This window comes from Wickerhamomyces ciferrii, contig 00209, assembly GCF_000313485.1.
Source record: "Wickerhamomyces ciferrii WGS project CAIF00000000 data, strain NRRL Y-1031 F-60-10, contig 00209, whole genome shotgun sequence".
NCBI classification, from domain to species: Eukaryota; Fungi; Ascomycota; class Saccharomycetes; order Phaffomycetales; family Wickerhamomycetaceae; genus Hansenula; species Hansenula ciferrii.
This window is the reverse complement of record NW_011887531.1, coordinates 1-11,986: the sequence shown is the minus strand read 5'-3', so window position 1 is coordinate 11,986 and position 11,986 is coordinate 1. Positions and strand designations below refer to the sequence as shown.

Sequence of the window (11,986 nt, the reverse complement as noted above, 5' to 3'; positions counted from 1 at the left end):
GGGTTTTTCGTTTATACGCCAAAATTTGTTGATCTTTTGACCAAAAGTTCATCAAGTTTTAAAGGTGTTTTCCATAATTCCAAGTTGATTTTGAAGCTAGTGTTGCTGCTAGAGTGTCAAAGCTGCTGATGAGTGGGAATATTATAGACAAGAAGAAAGAAATCAGAAGTGGGAGCGGTAAAAATGGAGAGAATGGCATTGTTGAAGGTATTCATGATGATAGAATTGATGGTAATGAAGCTGATTTAGAGAAATTTAGTTCTTCAGGCTCAGAAAGTGAAATGGAATCAGATAATCAAGATCCTACATCGAGAGATCTAGAATCCATTGGAAGATTTACTAATTTTAAAATGCCCAATTTTTGGAATAATATAAATCTTTATAATCCATATAATAAGGAAGATGCTAATTCAAATGTTAACGTCCAAACCATTTCTAGACGTGAACAATTATCAAACTTGATTGAAGATTTGAAAAGTGGGTTTTCATTACAATCAGCATTGGATAGATTTCAAACCATAAGATCTGCATTAGAATCCTCAGTTGATGAAGCTATTGATAATAGTGCAATTCATGGTGATGAAGATGAAGAAGAAAATTATGAACCTCATGTTATAACAGCCGCCGTGGAACCTAAAGACATCCCCATGTTGGATCAAGTTATTATTCCTGAAGATAAAGATCCAAGAAATCATTCATCATCTCATTCAAAACATACACACCGTAAGAAGAAAAAAAAATCTTTGAAGAAAGTTACATTAGAAACTAATTCTGAAGTTGAAGAATTAACAAATATACCACAAGATCATGAATCAAATGATGAAATGTTTTTAAGAAATAGAATTAAAAAAATAAGAAGATTAGATATAAGTGAATTAGAAAAAAATAGATTAACTCAAAAATTAATGATGGGTGCACATTATGATAAAATTAGATTTGTTGATGATAATGGTGATGAAGTTTTACAAATTACAGCAGATCAACAAACACAAACTATAAATAATAAAGAACAAGATAAGGGAAAAGAACAAGAATCATCTGAAGAAGGAGAAGAAGGTTATGATTATGAAGAAGATGATGATGACGATGAAGATATTGTAATTGTTAATGAAGAAGATAAAGAACCAACATATCATAATGAAGATCAAGATATTTTTGGATGTCCACATTATCAAAGGAATTGTAAAATGGAATGTCCACGTTGTAAAAAATGGTTTGGATGTCCAATTTGTCATGATGAATCAATATCAGGTCATAAATTTAAAAGAGAAAATACAAGACATATAATGTGTTTAAAATGTTTTGCAGTTCAAGAACCTAGTGAATTTTGTGAAGATTGTGATATTCAATTTGCTTCATATTATTGTTCTAAATGTAAATTATATGATAATGATGATTTTAAAGATATTTATCATTGTGATGATTGTGGTATTTGTCGATTAGGATTGGGTTTAGGACAAGATTTTTTCCATTGTAAAGGATGTAATGCATGTCTTTCCATTGAATTACAAGATGATCATAGATGTATCGAGAGAGCAACACAATCAGATTGTCCAATTTGTGGAGAATATATGTTTACATCAGTTAAACCTGTTGTTTTCATGTCTTGTGGTCATGCAATTCATCAATCATGTTATGAAGATCATTCAAAACATTCATATAAATGCCCAACATGTCAAAAAACTGTTTTAAATATGGAAGCACAATTTAGAGTTTTAGATATGGAAATATCATTACAACCATTACCGCAACCTTATTGTCAATGGACTTGTGTTATATCATGTAATGATTGTAATGCAAAATCATCATGTGCTTATCATGTCTTGGGTTTAAAATGTGATAATTGTAAAAGTTATAATACAGTTCAATTAAAATTAATTAAACCTGAAGAAAGTGATTATGATAGTGATATTTCTACAACAACTAATCAATTAAGAAATAGATCAGGTTTTTCAAATTTAAGAAATATACCAATTAATAGTTCAAATTTATTAAATACAAATTATAATATTGAATTAAATACAACTTTATCTTCAGGAGCTGCAGGTGCAGGAATTTCAAATGGTCAAGGAATTGTTAATCCAATAATACCTTCTTCACAATCAAATGAAGGCTCTACAAATCTAAATTCCGCACAACAATCAAATTTAAATGAAGGTAGAATTTTAACATTACCTCAACAACTTTTACAAAATTTTGATACATTTGTTCAAAGTATTCAAGATTCATCAAGTGAAGATGATGAAAGTGATGAACAAGATTTTCTTCGAGTTAATAAATCATTAAAAAATAGATTTAAAAGTGATGGTATTTTTAGTGATTCAAAAGATAATACACCTGAACCAGATCAAAGTAATGAAGGTGATAACAATATTGATAATAATGATAAAGATATAGATGAAACTACTGGGCCTGTTCAAAGTTTTACAGGTGCATTAAGAGAATTTTTAGCATCAGGGTCATTAGTTGGAATGATTGATGATATGAATAATGAAAGTGATGAATTAATTGATAGTGATGAAAATATAAATGGTTTTTAATGTAAACTCATTGGCATATATATATAAACTACTAATGATTGTATGATAATATATTAATAAATAATGGTCATTAAATTCATATAAAACGTAGCTAGAAAGAAATAAAGATAATATATAATACATCTGGGTATTAAACGTGATGATCATAATTTTGAATCAGGCGCTTCACCAAGATGTGCACCACCATCAATTGGAATAACAGCCCCATTTATATAATCCGATTCTTTAGCACAAAAAAACAAGACAACACTTTCAATATCTTTTTGATTTCCTAATCGCTTCTTTGGATTTGCTTTAACCATTTTTTCACCAATATTTTCTAATAACCCATTTGACATCTTTGTTGGGAAAAATCCTGGAGCTAATAAATTAACATTTATATTTTGTGGACCTAATTCTAAAGCTAAAGTTTTACCCATATGCATAACACCAGCTTTTGAAGCAGCATAACCATATGTACCACCTTCAATTGCATTAATTTGAATACCAGCAATTGAACCCATTATTAAAACTCTTGATGAATAATCTTTTGAACCAGCTTTTTTCAATAATGGATAAAATGATTGAATTGTTAAGAAAACCCCTTTAACATTTAAATCAAGTACTTTATCAAAACCAGTTTCTGGATGAGTTTCTAAAGCTTCACCCCATGAAGCACCAGCATTTGCAATCAAGATATCAACATGATCTTCATGTTGTTTAACAGTATTGAAAAAATGATCAACCCCAGCTTTATTAGAAACATCAGAAGCAATCCCAACGATTTTTGCATCTAATTCATCTAATTTATTAATTTTTTGTAAATAATCAACAGCTTCTTGAACAGCTTTATCTTTTCTTGAAGTTAAATAGATTGATTTAGCACCATTTCTTAATAATATTTCAGCACAATAAAGACCTAAACCTCTTGAACCACCAGTGATGGCGACGACTTTACCCTCAACGTTTAATTTAGTCATTTTGATAGAACCCAGGGAATACGTGTAATAAGAAACAATGAAGATAATCACAATCTGGACATTGTTCTAGCTATATACCTGAAATACCATAGATCAAATTTATAATTTTAGTGATGACTGTTGCCCTCATTAACGTCAGGTTGAGTACACCGAGGCAAATCGCATACATTAAATGGGAAAATTTCGCTACTCCACAAAGGAATTCAAATTTTCAAGCATTTATCGAGCAAGTAAAAAAAAAAGCCCTGAGCTGGAGCCTGGGTGACACTTAAACTTACCAGAAATTACCGATAACTGGAATCATCCGTGGCTTAAATATGTGTGATAAATTGGATTTACGCAAGTAATAGTAACGCATATCAGACCTAACTGTTTCAATTTAGACTGGAATGTAGGTAGTAATTGATGTTCAGTGATCTGAATTGGACTTGAGGTCAACGAGCGGACTTGTTTAAATAAAGATTAAGGGAAAGTTCCGATCGGAAATGTGAATTTTGAGAAAAGTTAAAAATCAGTCACGTTTTTGGTCAGGTGAAAATAAGAATTACATAAGAATTACATAATCATCATATGCAAAGCACATCGACACGTAACCATTGCCGCATTCGGTAGACTGCCTAATCAAGTAATCCAATTCCAATCCTCGGTTGGACCAACAGAAAAAGCAAATCCAGACCAACAGATGAGCTCAAAACCTCAAACTAAAGTTTAATAAAAGTATTTTAGTGGCTTTGTAAGACAACCATAATCAGATTTAAATCATAATAATTCAATTGAAGATATCAACAATAATTCAATCACATTCATTACACTCATACCATATTGTTGCTCACCATTCTTCATCAAGGCTTCATCTATTTCATACATATCCCTTGATCTCTCGTATAATAATTCATTACCCATCAGATTCATATACATTACCAACAACAAATGAATTCAATATCATATATTGCACAAACTTTTGATCGTGCTTTAAATAATGATTCAACAAATCCTTCACAAATAATACCAAGAGAGAATTCTAAAATAATACATAAATCTAATGATTCAAGTGATGAAATATCCATTGTGTCAAAAAGGCAATCTAATGAACTTGATGAATTAACAAATATTGATGATAATAATACATTATCAAATGAATCAAAATTATCATTTCTCTTAAGAATAATACTATTCATTCCAAATTTAATTATAATACGGCCATTATTATTCACTTGGTTCATAATAACTTTCCCTTTGAATCTATTAGAAAGTAGATCTTCAAATGATGAAGATGAAGATCATGAATATAATGAATATAATGAACAAAAACCAAATACATCAGATCAACAACCAAATAATTCTGATAGTGAACCACCATCAAATTCACCTTCCCCATTATTATCACCAATTTCAGCAAACTCAAAATCAACCCCAAATTCACCTTCACTTTCACCTTCTCATTCACATTCTCATTCACAATCTTCATCAAATTCAAAAAATTTTACAATCCCTGAAATTGATGAAGAAACTGAATCATTATCACCAAACTCATTAACTCAACCAATTGATTTAAAATCTCCAACTTCTCCAACTTCATCAGTTTTATCAAATTTAAATTCAAAATATTTATCATTCCCAAAATTTGTATTCCCAAGAAATTTAATAAATTCAAATCATAAAAAAACTCTTATATTAGATCTTGATGAAACTTTAGTACATTCTTTATCAAGAGGTACAAGAATGAATAATGGTCATATGATTGAAGTCAAATTAAGTAATCAAGTTGCCACATTATATTATGTTTATAAACGTCCTTATTGTGATCATTTTCTTAAACAAATTTCAAAATGGTTTAATTTAGTTATATTCACAGCAAGTGTTAAAGAATATGCAGATCCTGTTATTGATTGGTTAGAATCTGAAAGAAAATATTTTTCTAAAAGATATTATAGAGATCATTGTACTTTAAGAGATGGTCAAGGTTATATTAAAGATTTAAATATTGTTGATAAAAATTTACAAAATTTAATCATAATTGATAATTCTCCTATAAGTTATGCATGGCATGAATCAAATGCTATAATTGTGGAAGGTTGGATTAATGATCCAAGTGATTCGGATTTATTAAATTTAATACCTTTATTAAATGGTCTTAGATTTACAACTGATGTGAGATCGATATTAGGTTTAAAAAATGGTGAAATTGCACTTGAAAAATAAAGCATACTGTTCATGTTGTTAATGCTAATGATAATTAATTATGCATAATATATTAATGAAATTATACGTCTATAATATATATAAAATGTAGCAATGTTTTAACTCCCTTCTCTTTTTCATTATATGAGTATCCACCTGGGTATATCTTTATTCCTTTTTACCACCACCTCTAATTGGTTTTAAAATATTTAAATTTAATCCAACTCTACCATTAAAACTATGATTGCTACTATTAGTAGTTTTTCTGGACAACATATTACCATCAGATCTATAATTGTTAAATTCTCCACTATTAAAAGAATCAAATGATGAATCAATTTCATTAATTTGTGACATAAAATTATTTGAAAAACTTCTTTGACCTTGTTGTTGAGATTGTTGTTGTTGACTAGAACTCGCTTGATTAGATGATGATTTCTTAACACTTGATAATCTATCTTTTAAGAAAGTTAACTTACTTTCAAAATTTGCACTTTCTTTATTTGCTTGTAATTGTTGATCTTTGACCATTAATTCTAAAGTTTGAATACGTTCATTTCTTGTATCTGCAATTTTTTTGGTGGAAATCATATCTTTTTTCAATAAATTATTTTGTTGTTCTAATTCTTCTAATTTATCACTAAATTTATCTAAAGTTTGTTCCAAAGCTTGAACTTTTTGTTCTTCTAATTCTGGATCAATTGATGAAATTTTATTTAATTTATCTTGAACTTGATCTAATTTAACTTCTAATTCCACAATTTTAGAACATTTTTCATTTAAATCTTCAATTAATGATTTATTAACAAATAATGTATCTTCTAATTGTTTTTGTAATGGTACATTTGTTACTTGTGAACCTAATTGTAATGTTGGTGTTTGTGAGAAAATTTCAGTAAATTTCATAACTCGTTCATTAAGTGATTGAATAATTAAATCTGTTTCTTTATTTTTGGAATCTTCATTTTGTTTTTGTATAGCTATTTCTTCATCAGTTGGACCGTTTGATCTTGAACCTGATTTCCATAATTCAAGTTCATTCAAAAGTTCTTTATTCTTAAATTCTTGTTGTTCATTGATTAATTTCAAATTTTCAATTTGTTTCATCATTTCTAAACTACTTGGTTCAGTATTAACATGTGCTTTATTCTTAATTTTTTTAGCTCTTGTACCAAATCTTAAAGTGGAAATAGTTTCTTGTAAATTCAGAATAGATGGTGAACAATTTATAATTAAACTTGTTCTTGAATTACCACCTAATGATTCTTGTAGAATTCTTGTTAATTTTGAATCTCTATATGGTATATGAGTTGATTTGGAATCAGTTAATGCATTTATAACATTCCCCAATGAACTTAAAGAACTATTAATTTTTTTAGCTTCTTCTAAAGTTTGACCAGATGCACCAGTTTTACTAACTTTTTCACTACCTGCAAGATCAACCAAGAATAATTTTGATTTTTTAGTAGCACCATCAAGTTGATTAACTTGAGTTAAATCTAATTGGAAAATTGCATGAGATCTTGAAGATTCAACATTCATTTCAGTTGATGCAGTAGCTCTTAATTCAGAACCTCTTTTCAAAGCTGAATATAATTCTTGTGAAGAACCAATATAAATTTTATTTAAATTCCTTACATGAACTCCACTTGTTTTATCTTCATGAACAGTTAAATTTAAACTATTTTGGAAATCTGGACTTAATAAATCACGAATATTTTCCATATAAATTTCCATATATGAAACACTTAATGTATATTCAATATTTTCATCACCTTGACTAATTCTTTGAAAAATTAAATCTGAAATTCTTGGTATTATTCCCTTTGAATCTTCTTCATCTATTGATGAACCCATCATTGTATATGATTTCCCTGATCCTGTTTGTCCATATGCTAAAACTGCTCCATTATAACCTTTAAATAAATCATCAACAGTTTGGGCAACTGAATAATCAAAAATCATTGATTGTGAACATTGTGGATCGAATACTTTATCAAAAGTATAAAATTCATTATTAATCGAAAGAGATTCTGGATCTAAGAATTCCACTGAAGAAGAAGATGATGATGATGGCGATGATGATAAGTTTTCTGCATTCATCTCTTGATTATTTAAAGGTCTAAATCTAGCAACAACTTTGATATTATTAACCTCTTGTGACATTCTTTTACTCCTAAGCACACTACTATTTCTCTTTATAGGTGTTTGATCAAATGTAGAATCTGGAGAATTCAATTGATGTGGTGTCATCAATGATGACGAGCTTAATCTGTTTTTCTGTTTGCGTTCACTCATTGTTCTTCTTACTGTTGAATTTGATCTCATTGGTGAAGTTCCTCTTTTCAAAGGAGTAGAATTAGCTGGGAACTTTGGACTTTGAGGTGACAACAGCGGTGGGGCATTTGCACCTCTATTCAGCTGTGTTTCTTCCAGTACCATCTCTATGTTATGTATCTTGTGGTTATGTGTTTTTCTAGTACTAATATGATGTTGATCTTGTGGAAAACCCGTTGGAATGGTCTCTTATTGTTTACTGATTTGATGATCTGTCTTGTTTTCAACCGCCAAAGAAACCATAAAACTCTTTGAACCTGCACCTTTCTTAATCACTCTTCTTTATCCAGCAAATACTCTTTTGATCCAAATACCAGCACGCGTCCTCTTTTAAATAACCACCAGTTTCTCAATGGAGAATGTGATCTGAATACCCAATCTGAATGGAATTGATATGCCTGTTGATGTGCACTTTTCTTTGTTTTCATTTGGGAGAAAAACGCGCTTTTATAATTTTGTATGGCGTGGTTCGTACCAAAAAGTTTGGTTATGTAATCAATATAAACTACTGATATTAGTTTAATTTGCAAAAAAAGTCAAGTATTTTATTTCATTATTTACTCTTTGTAGTTCTCTATAGATTGAAAAAGGTGGTTGATATTAAGTAGAGGTTTCAGTTTTTTTGTTTTATTTCATTTAATTTCCACTGGATAGATAACAAATGGTTCATATTCTGTATCAACTAATGATGCATATTCATTTAATGAAGAATCCTTTTTAACTTTACCCTTTTTATCAACAGAAAAGGCATTACCACCTAAATAACCAAATTCTTGAAATAATTCTTGTTTAGCCTTTTCTAAAGATTTTGAAGTTGGTAATTTAATAATTGTTGAATTAAAATCTGGTGGTAATCCATATCTTAAAACACTTTCAACGAAAATTCTAATAGCTTTTAAATGAAACCAATTTGAAGTTATATCTGAATAAGCGGCTCTTGAAAGTCTAATTAAATCATTTTTCAAACGATTTTCATTTTTAGCTGCAATATCATGTTCTTCTTTTAATTCTTGTAATAATTCTTCAGAATAAACAAAATCTCTTGGAACATATTTTCTTTCTCTTAAAGCATGTAAAAATTCTTGTACATATTTTTTAAATAATGTTACACCATATAAATAATATTCTTTATCATCAGTTATTATTTTAGCACTTCTTGGAACAACAAATTGTACTAAAGATTCATAAGTATTTAAAAATTCTTTTTGTAAATTTTTTGGAACTGCAACTAAAACAGTTTGTAAATGATCTGATCCAAGAACAAAATCAGAAGCTTTAACAACATCATGTAATGATTTAACTGATAAATCACCACTTTGTTTTCTTTCAGCTGCAGTTAAATTTGATTTAGCTGTATTATAATTTGTAAAAGCATTTCTAACATCTGTATCTAATTGAAATGCTTCATTTGAAATTAAATCAATTAATTTACTCAAAGGATCAGTTAATTTAAATTTGGCATTCTTCCATTGGAAATGTTCTGCAAAATCTGTAACAAATTTATCATCAACTTTTTTAATTGAATTTATTAAAGGATAATTATAATCATATAAAGAACTTAAAACTTCCACAATTTTAACAACGGAACCAGCCAATTGTTCATCTATTTTACTTAATTCTTCACTTTGTAAAACTAATTGATCTAAAGTACCAATTTTAAAACTTGGAATTTGAAATTTATTAATTTGTGATTTACCATTTAATAAATTTTGTTCTAACCATTCATTAATATCAGTAGTTGGAGCTGATTCTGGTGCTGCTTTAGAAGGTAAAGATAGCAATACGTAACTAGCAATTGACTCGGACATGATTAAAATTCAATGTCTTTTGATGAATGAATGTTATTTTATAGTTATCAAATCTCACAATTCTGCCTTGTGTATATTTCATATTATTGTTATCTGGCTTCCTTCCTCCTTTAAAGAATTCCAAAAAGCTGCCAAAATTCATGATTGGCGGGTAAATTAGAAGTCACGTGCGTCATAGGGTAAATAAAATGACAAACTTTAATTAGCCGAAATAATATAGATCTCGATTCTCAATGTGACATAAATAAAAAGAAAAATAGATCATATATTTGAGAGTACGAATAGATAATTACAAGAATGAATGAAATACAATCAAGTAGATTTAAAATACTTATGTAATATATACGTATGTAATATCAATCTAGAAGTACCCAGGAAAAATCAACAGCTCAAAAACTTCATCAATGACCATCGTTTTTAAATTGTTTATCAACTTCTTCATCACCAGTACCAGCATATTTAGATGTTGCTCTTAATTTAGGACCATTAAAATAAAACAAAACCGGGACAGAAATCAATAAGAAAGTTATAACTCCCAAGATAGTTGAACCCCATGCAACAGGGAATTTCTTTGTTGAAAGATTTTTGAATAAAGCTCTACCAAATAATGGGAAACATCCACCAACAACTGATCTCATAAATGCATTACTTGCAAATGCAGAAGCAACAAATCTGAAAAATGACATACCAACATAATTTAATAACGTTTGAAACATGATGATACCAGATGCACCATATATAGCACCACCAATTAATGAACCAAACCAATGATTTGTTGTGGTGGCTGACCATCCAAATATAAAGATTCCTAAAGGTAACAAAATACTACCAAGTATAGCAATTGGTAAGAATGCTTCTGGGTGAACAGTTTCTTTTCTTAATAATGGATAAGTATACTGTTTAAAAGTTAAACAAATATAAATCAAAGCCCCACATAATGTTCCAATAACAATTGAAAGATAAGTTAAACCTGATCCCATTATGGAAAATTCACGAACTTCACCATAATAATAAGGAAAAGCTTCAAACCAAAGATACATAATTGCATACATCACAGAGATATAAATATTAATTAACATAATAACAGGTTCAAAAATTCCTATTTCAATAGGTCTCCATAAGATCTCTTTCAATGATCCACTTATGGATTGATGATTTGAATTTAAATCTTCTTGGATGATTATATTTGGATTTCCAGTTAAACGACGTAATCTTTCAGCTTTTTCATTTAGAATCATAGGATGATAAGTTTCAGGAACAAAAGTTAGGTAAAGAAATAATAATGCACCTGATACAATCAATAAAAACCAAAAACTCCATCTCCAATCATTAGTACCAACTTGTAATGCAGCACCAACAACTGGACCTAAACTAACACCTAAATAAGCACCAATCCCCCAAAGTGCAAGTCCCACAGGCATATAAGGTAGTGAATACATATCAACAAAGACACCACCACCCATTGCAAGGGGAGGAGAAGAGAAAATACCAGCAATAAATCTTAATATAGTTAATGAAGTAATATTTTTAGCTAAAGCTGTTGGGATTTGTAAGATTGAAAAAATTGCTAATGTAATGATGAATATTCTAACTCTTCCAATTGATTTATATTCAGATAATGGACTGAAAATCATTGGTCCAATACCATACCCAATAACAAACAATGATAAGGGTAGTGTTGCCTTAGTATGATCAATTCCAAATTCATCTTGTAATTGTTTTAAACCTGGTGTATAATTTGCTGAAGCGATATATGTGAATGTTGACATGACACCAGTTATGAAACTAACATAGATACGAATAGGTAATGGCCAATTATTTGGATTTTCTGGATCATCTTCACCATCCCAAGTAACAATAATATATTTTGATTCTAAGTCATTAGTTGTTGATATACCATCTTGTGAACCTGTGCCTATGAATTCTTCTTCTTTTTCAATTGATGAGTCCTTACTCGCTAGCAAGCTTTGTTTTGAGATGTATTTCTCAGGTATAACATAATCCGTATGATCTTCTTTATGAATTAGTAATTTACCACCAGATACCTTGTAAATAAATTTCCCTAAGAAACTTCCTCTCAATATTAGCTTAATCATTCCTCCATGAGCTGTCATGTTGATTTAATTCAAGCACCAACTTATGCTATGGTGAAACCCCCTTC

General features: G+C 29.3%; 6 protein-coding genes across 6 annotated transcripts; 2 read left to right on the top strand and 4 right to left on the bottom strand.

Annotated features, from left to right (window-relative positions):
- Positions 1–128: 128 nt before the first annotated feature.
- BN7_5360 (RING finger and CHY zinc finger domain-containing protein) lies at positions 129–2,540 on the top strand (the record flags this gene model as incomplete). The annotated part of the gene is made up of 1 exon (XM_011274072.1): positions 129–2,540. One exon carries the CDS (start codon positions 129–131, stop codon positions 2,538–2,540), a length of 2,412 nt encoding a protein of 803 aa, XP_011272374.1.
- Positions 2,541–2,683: 143 nt separating this feature from the next.
- Positions 2,684–3,499, bottom strand: BN7_5359 (SDR family NAD(P)-dependent oxidoreductase; the record flags this gene model as incomplete). Its single annotated transcript, XM_011274071.1, has 1 exon — positions 2,684–3,499. The coding sequence occupies one exon, from the start codon at positions 3,497–3,499 to the stop codon at positions 2,684–2,686; it is 816 nt and encodes a 271-aa protein (XP_011272373.1).
- A 930-nt stretch (positions 3,500–4,429) lies between these two features.
- Positions 4,430–5,701, top strand: NEM1 (Nem1-Spo7 phosphatase catalytic subunit NEM1; the record flags this gene model as incomplete). Its single annotated transcript, XM_011274070.1, has 1 exon — positions 4,430–5,701. One exon carries the CDS (start codon positions 4,430–4,432, stop codon positions 5,699–5,701), a length of 1,272 nt encoding a protein of 423 aa, XP_011272372.1.
- A 147-nt stretch (positions 5,702–5,848) lies between these two features.
- SMY1 (Smy1p) lies at positions 5,849–8,122 on the bottom strand (the record flags this gene model as incomplete). The annotated part of the gene is made up of 1 exon (XM_011274069.1): positions 5,849–8,122. The coding sequence occupies one exon, from the start codon at positions 8,120–8,122 to the stop codon at positions 5,849–5,851; it is 2,274 nt and encodes a 757-aa protein (XP_011272371.1).
- Positions 8,123–8,649: 527 nt separating this feature from the next.
- VMA5 (H(+)-transporting V1 sector ATPase subunit C) lies at positions 8,650–9,825 on the bottom strand (the record flags this gene model as incomplete). Its single annotated transcript, XM_011274068.1, has 1 exon — positions 8,650–9,825. The coding sequence occupies one exon, from the start codon at positions 9,823–9,825 to the stop codon at positions 8,650–8,652; it is 1,176 nt and encodes a 391-aa protein (XP_011272370.1).
- A 401-nt stretch (positions 9,826–10,226) lies between these two features.
- CHR3 (MFS transporter) lies at positions 10,227–11,939 on the bottom strand (the record flags this gene model as incomplete). The annotated part of the gene is made up of 1 exon (XM_011274067.1): positions 10,227–11,939. One exon carries the CDS (start codon positions 11,937–11,939, stop codon positions 10,227–10,229), a length of 1,713 nt encoding a protein of 570 aa, XP_011272369.1.
- Between the last annotated feature and the right edge of the window lie 47 nt (positions 11,940–11,986).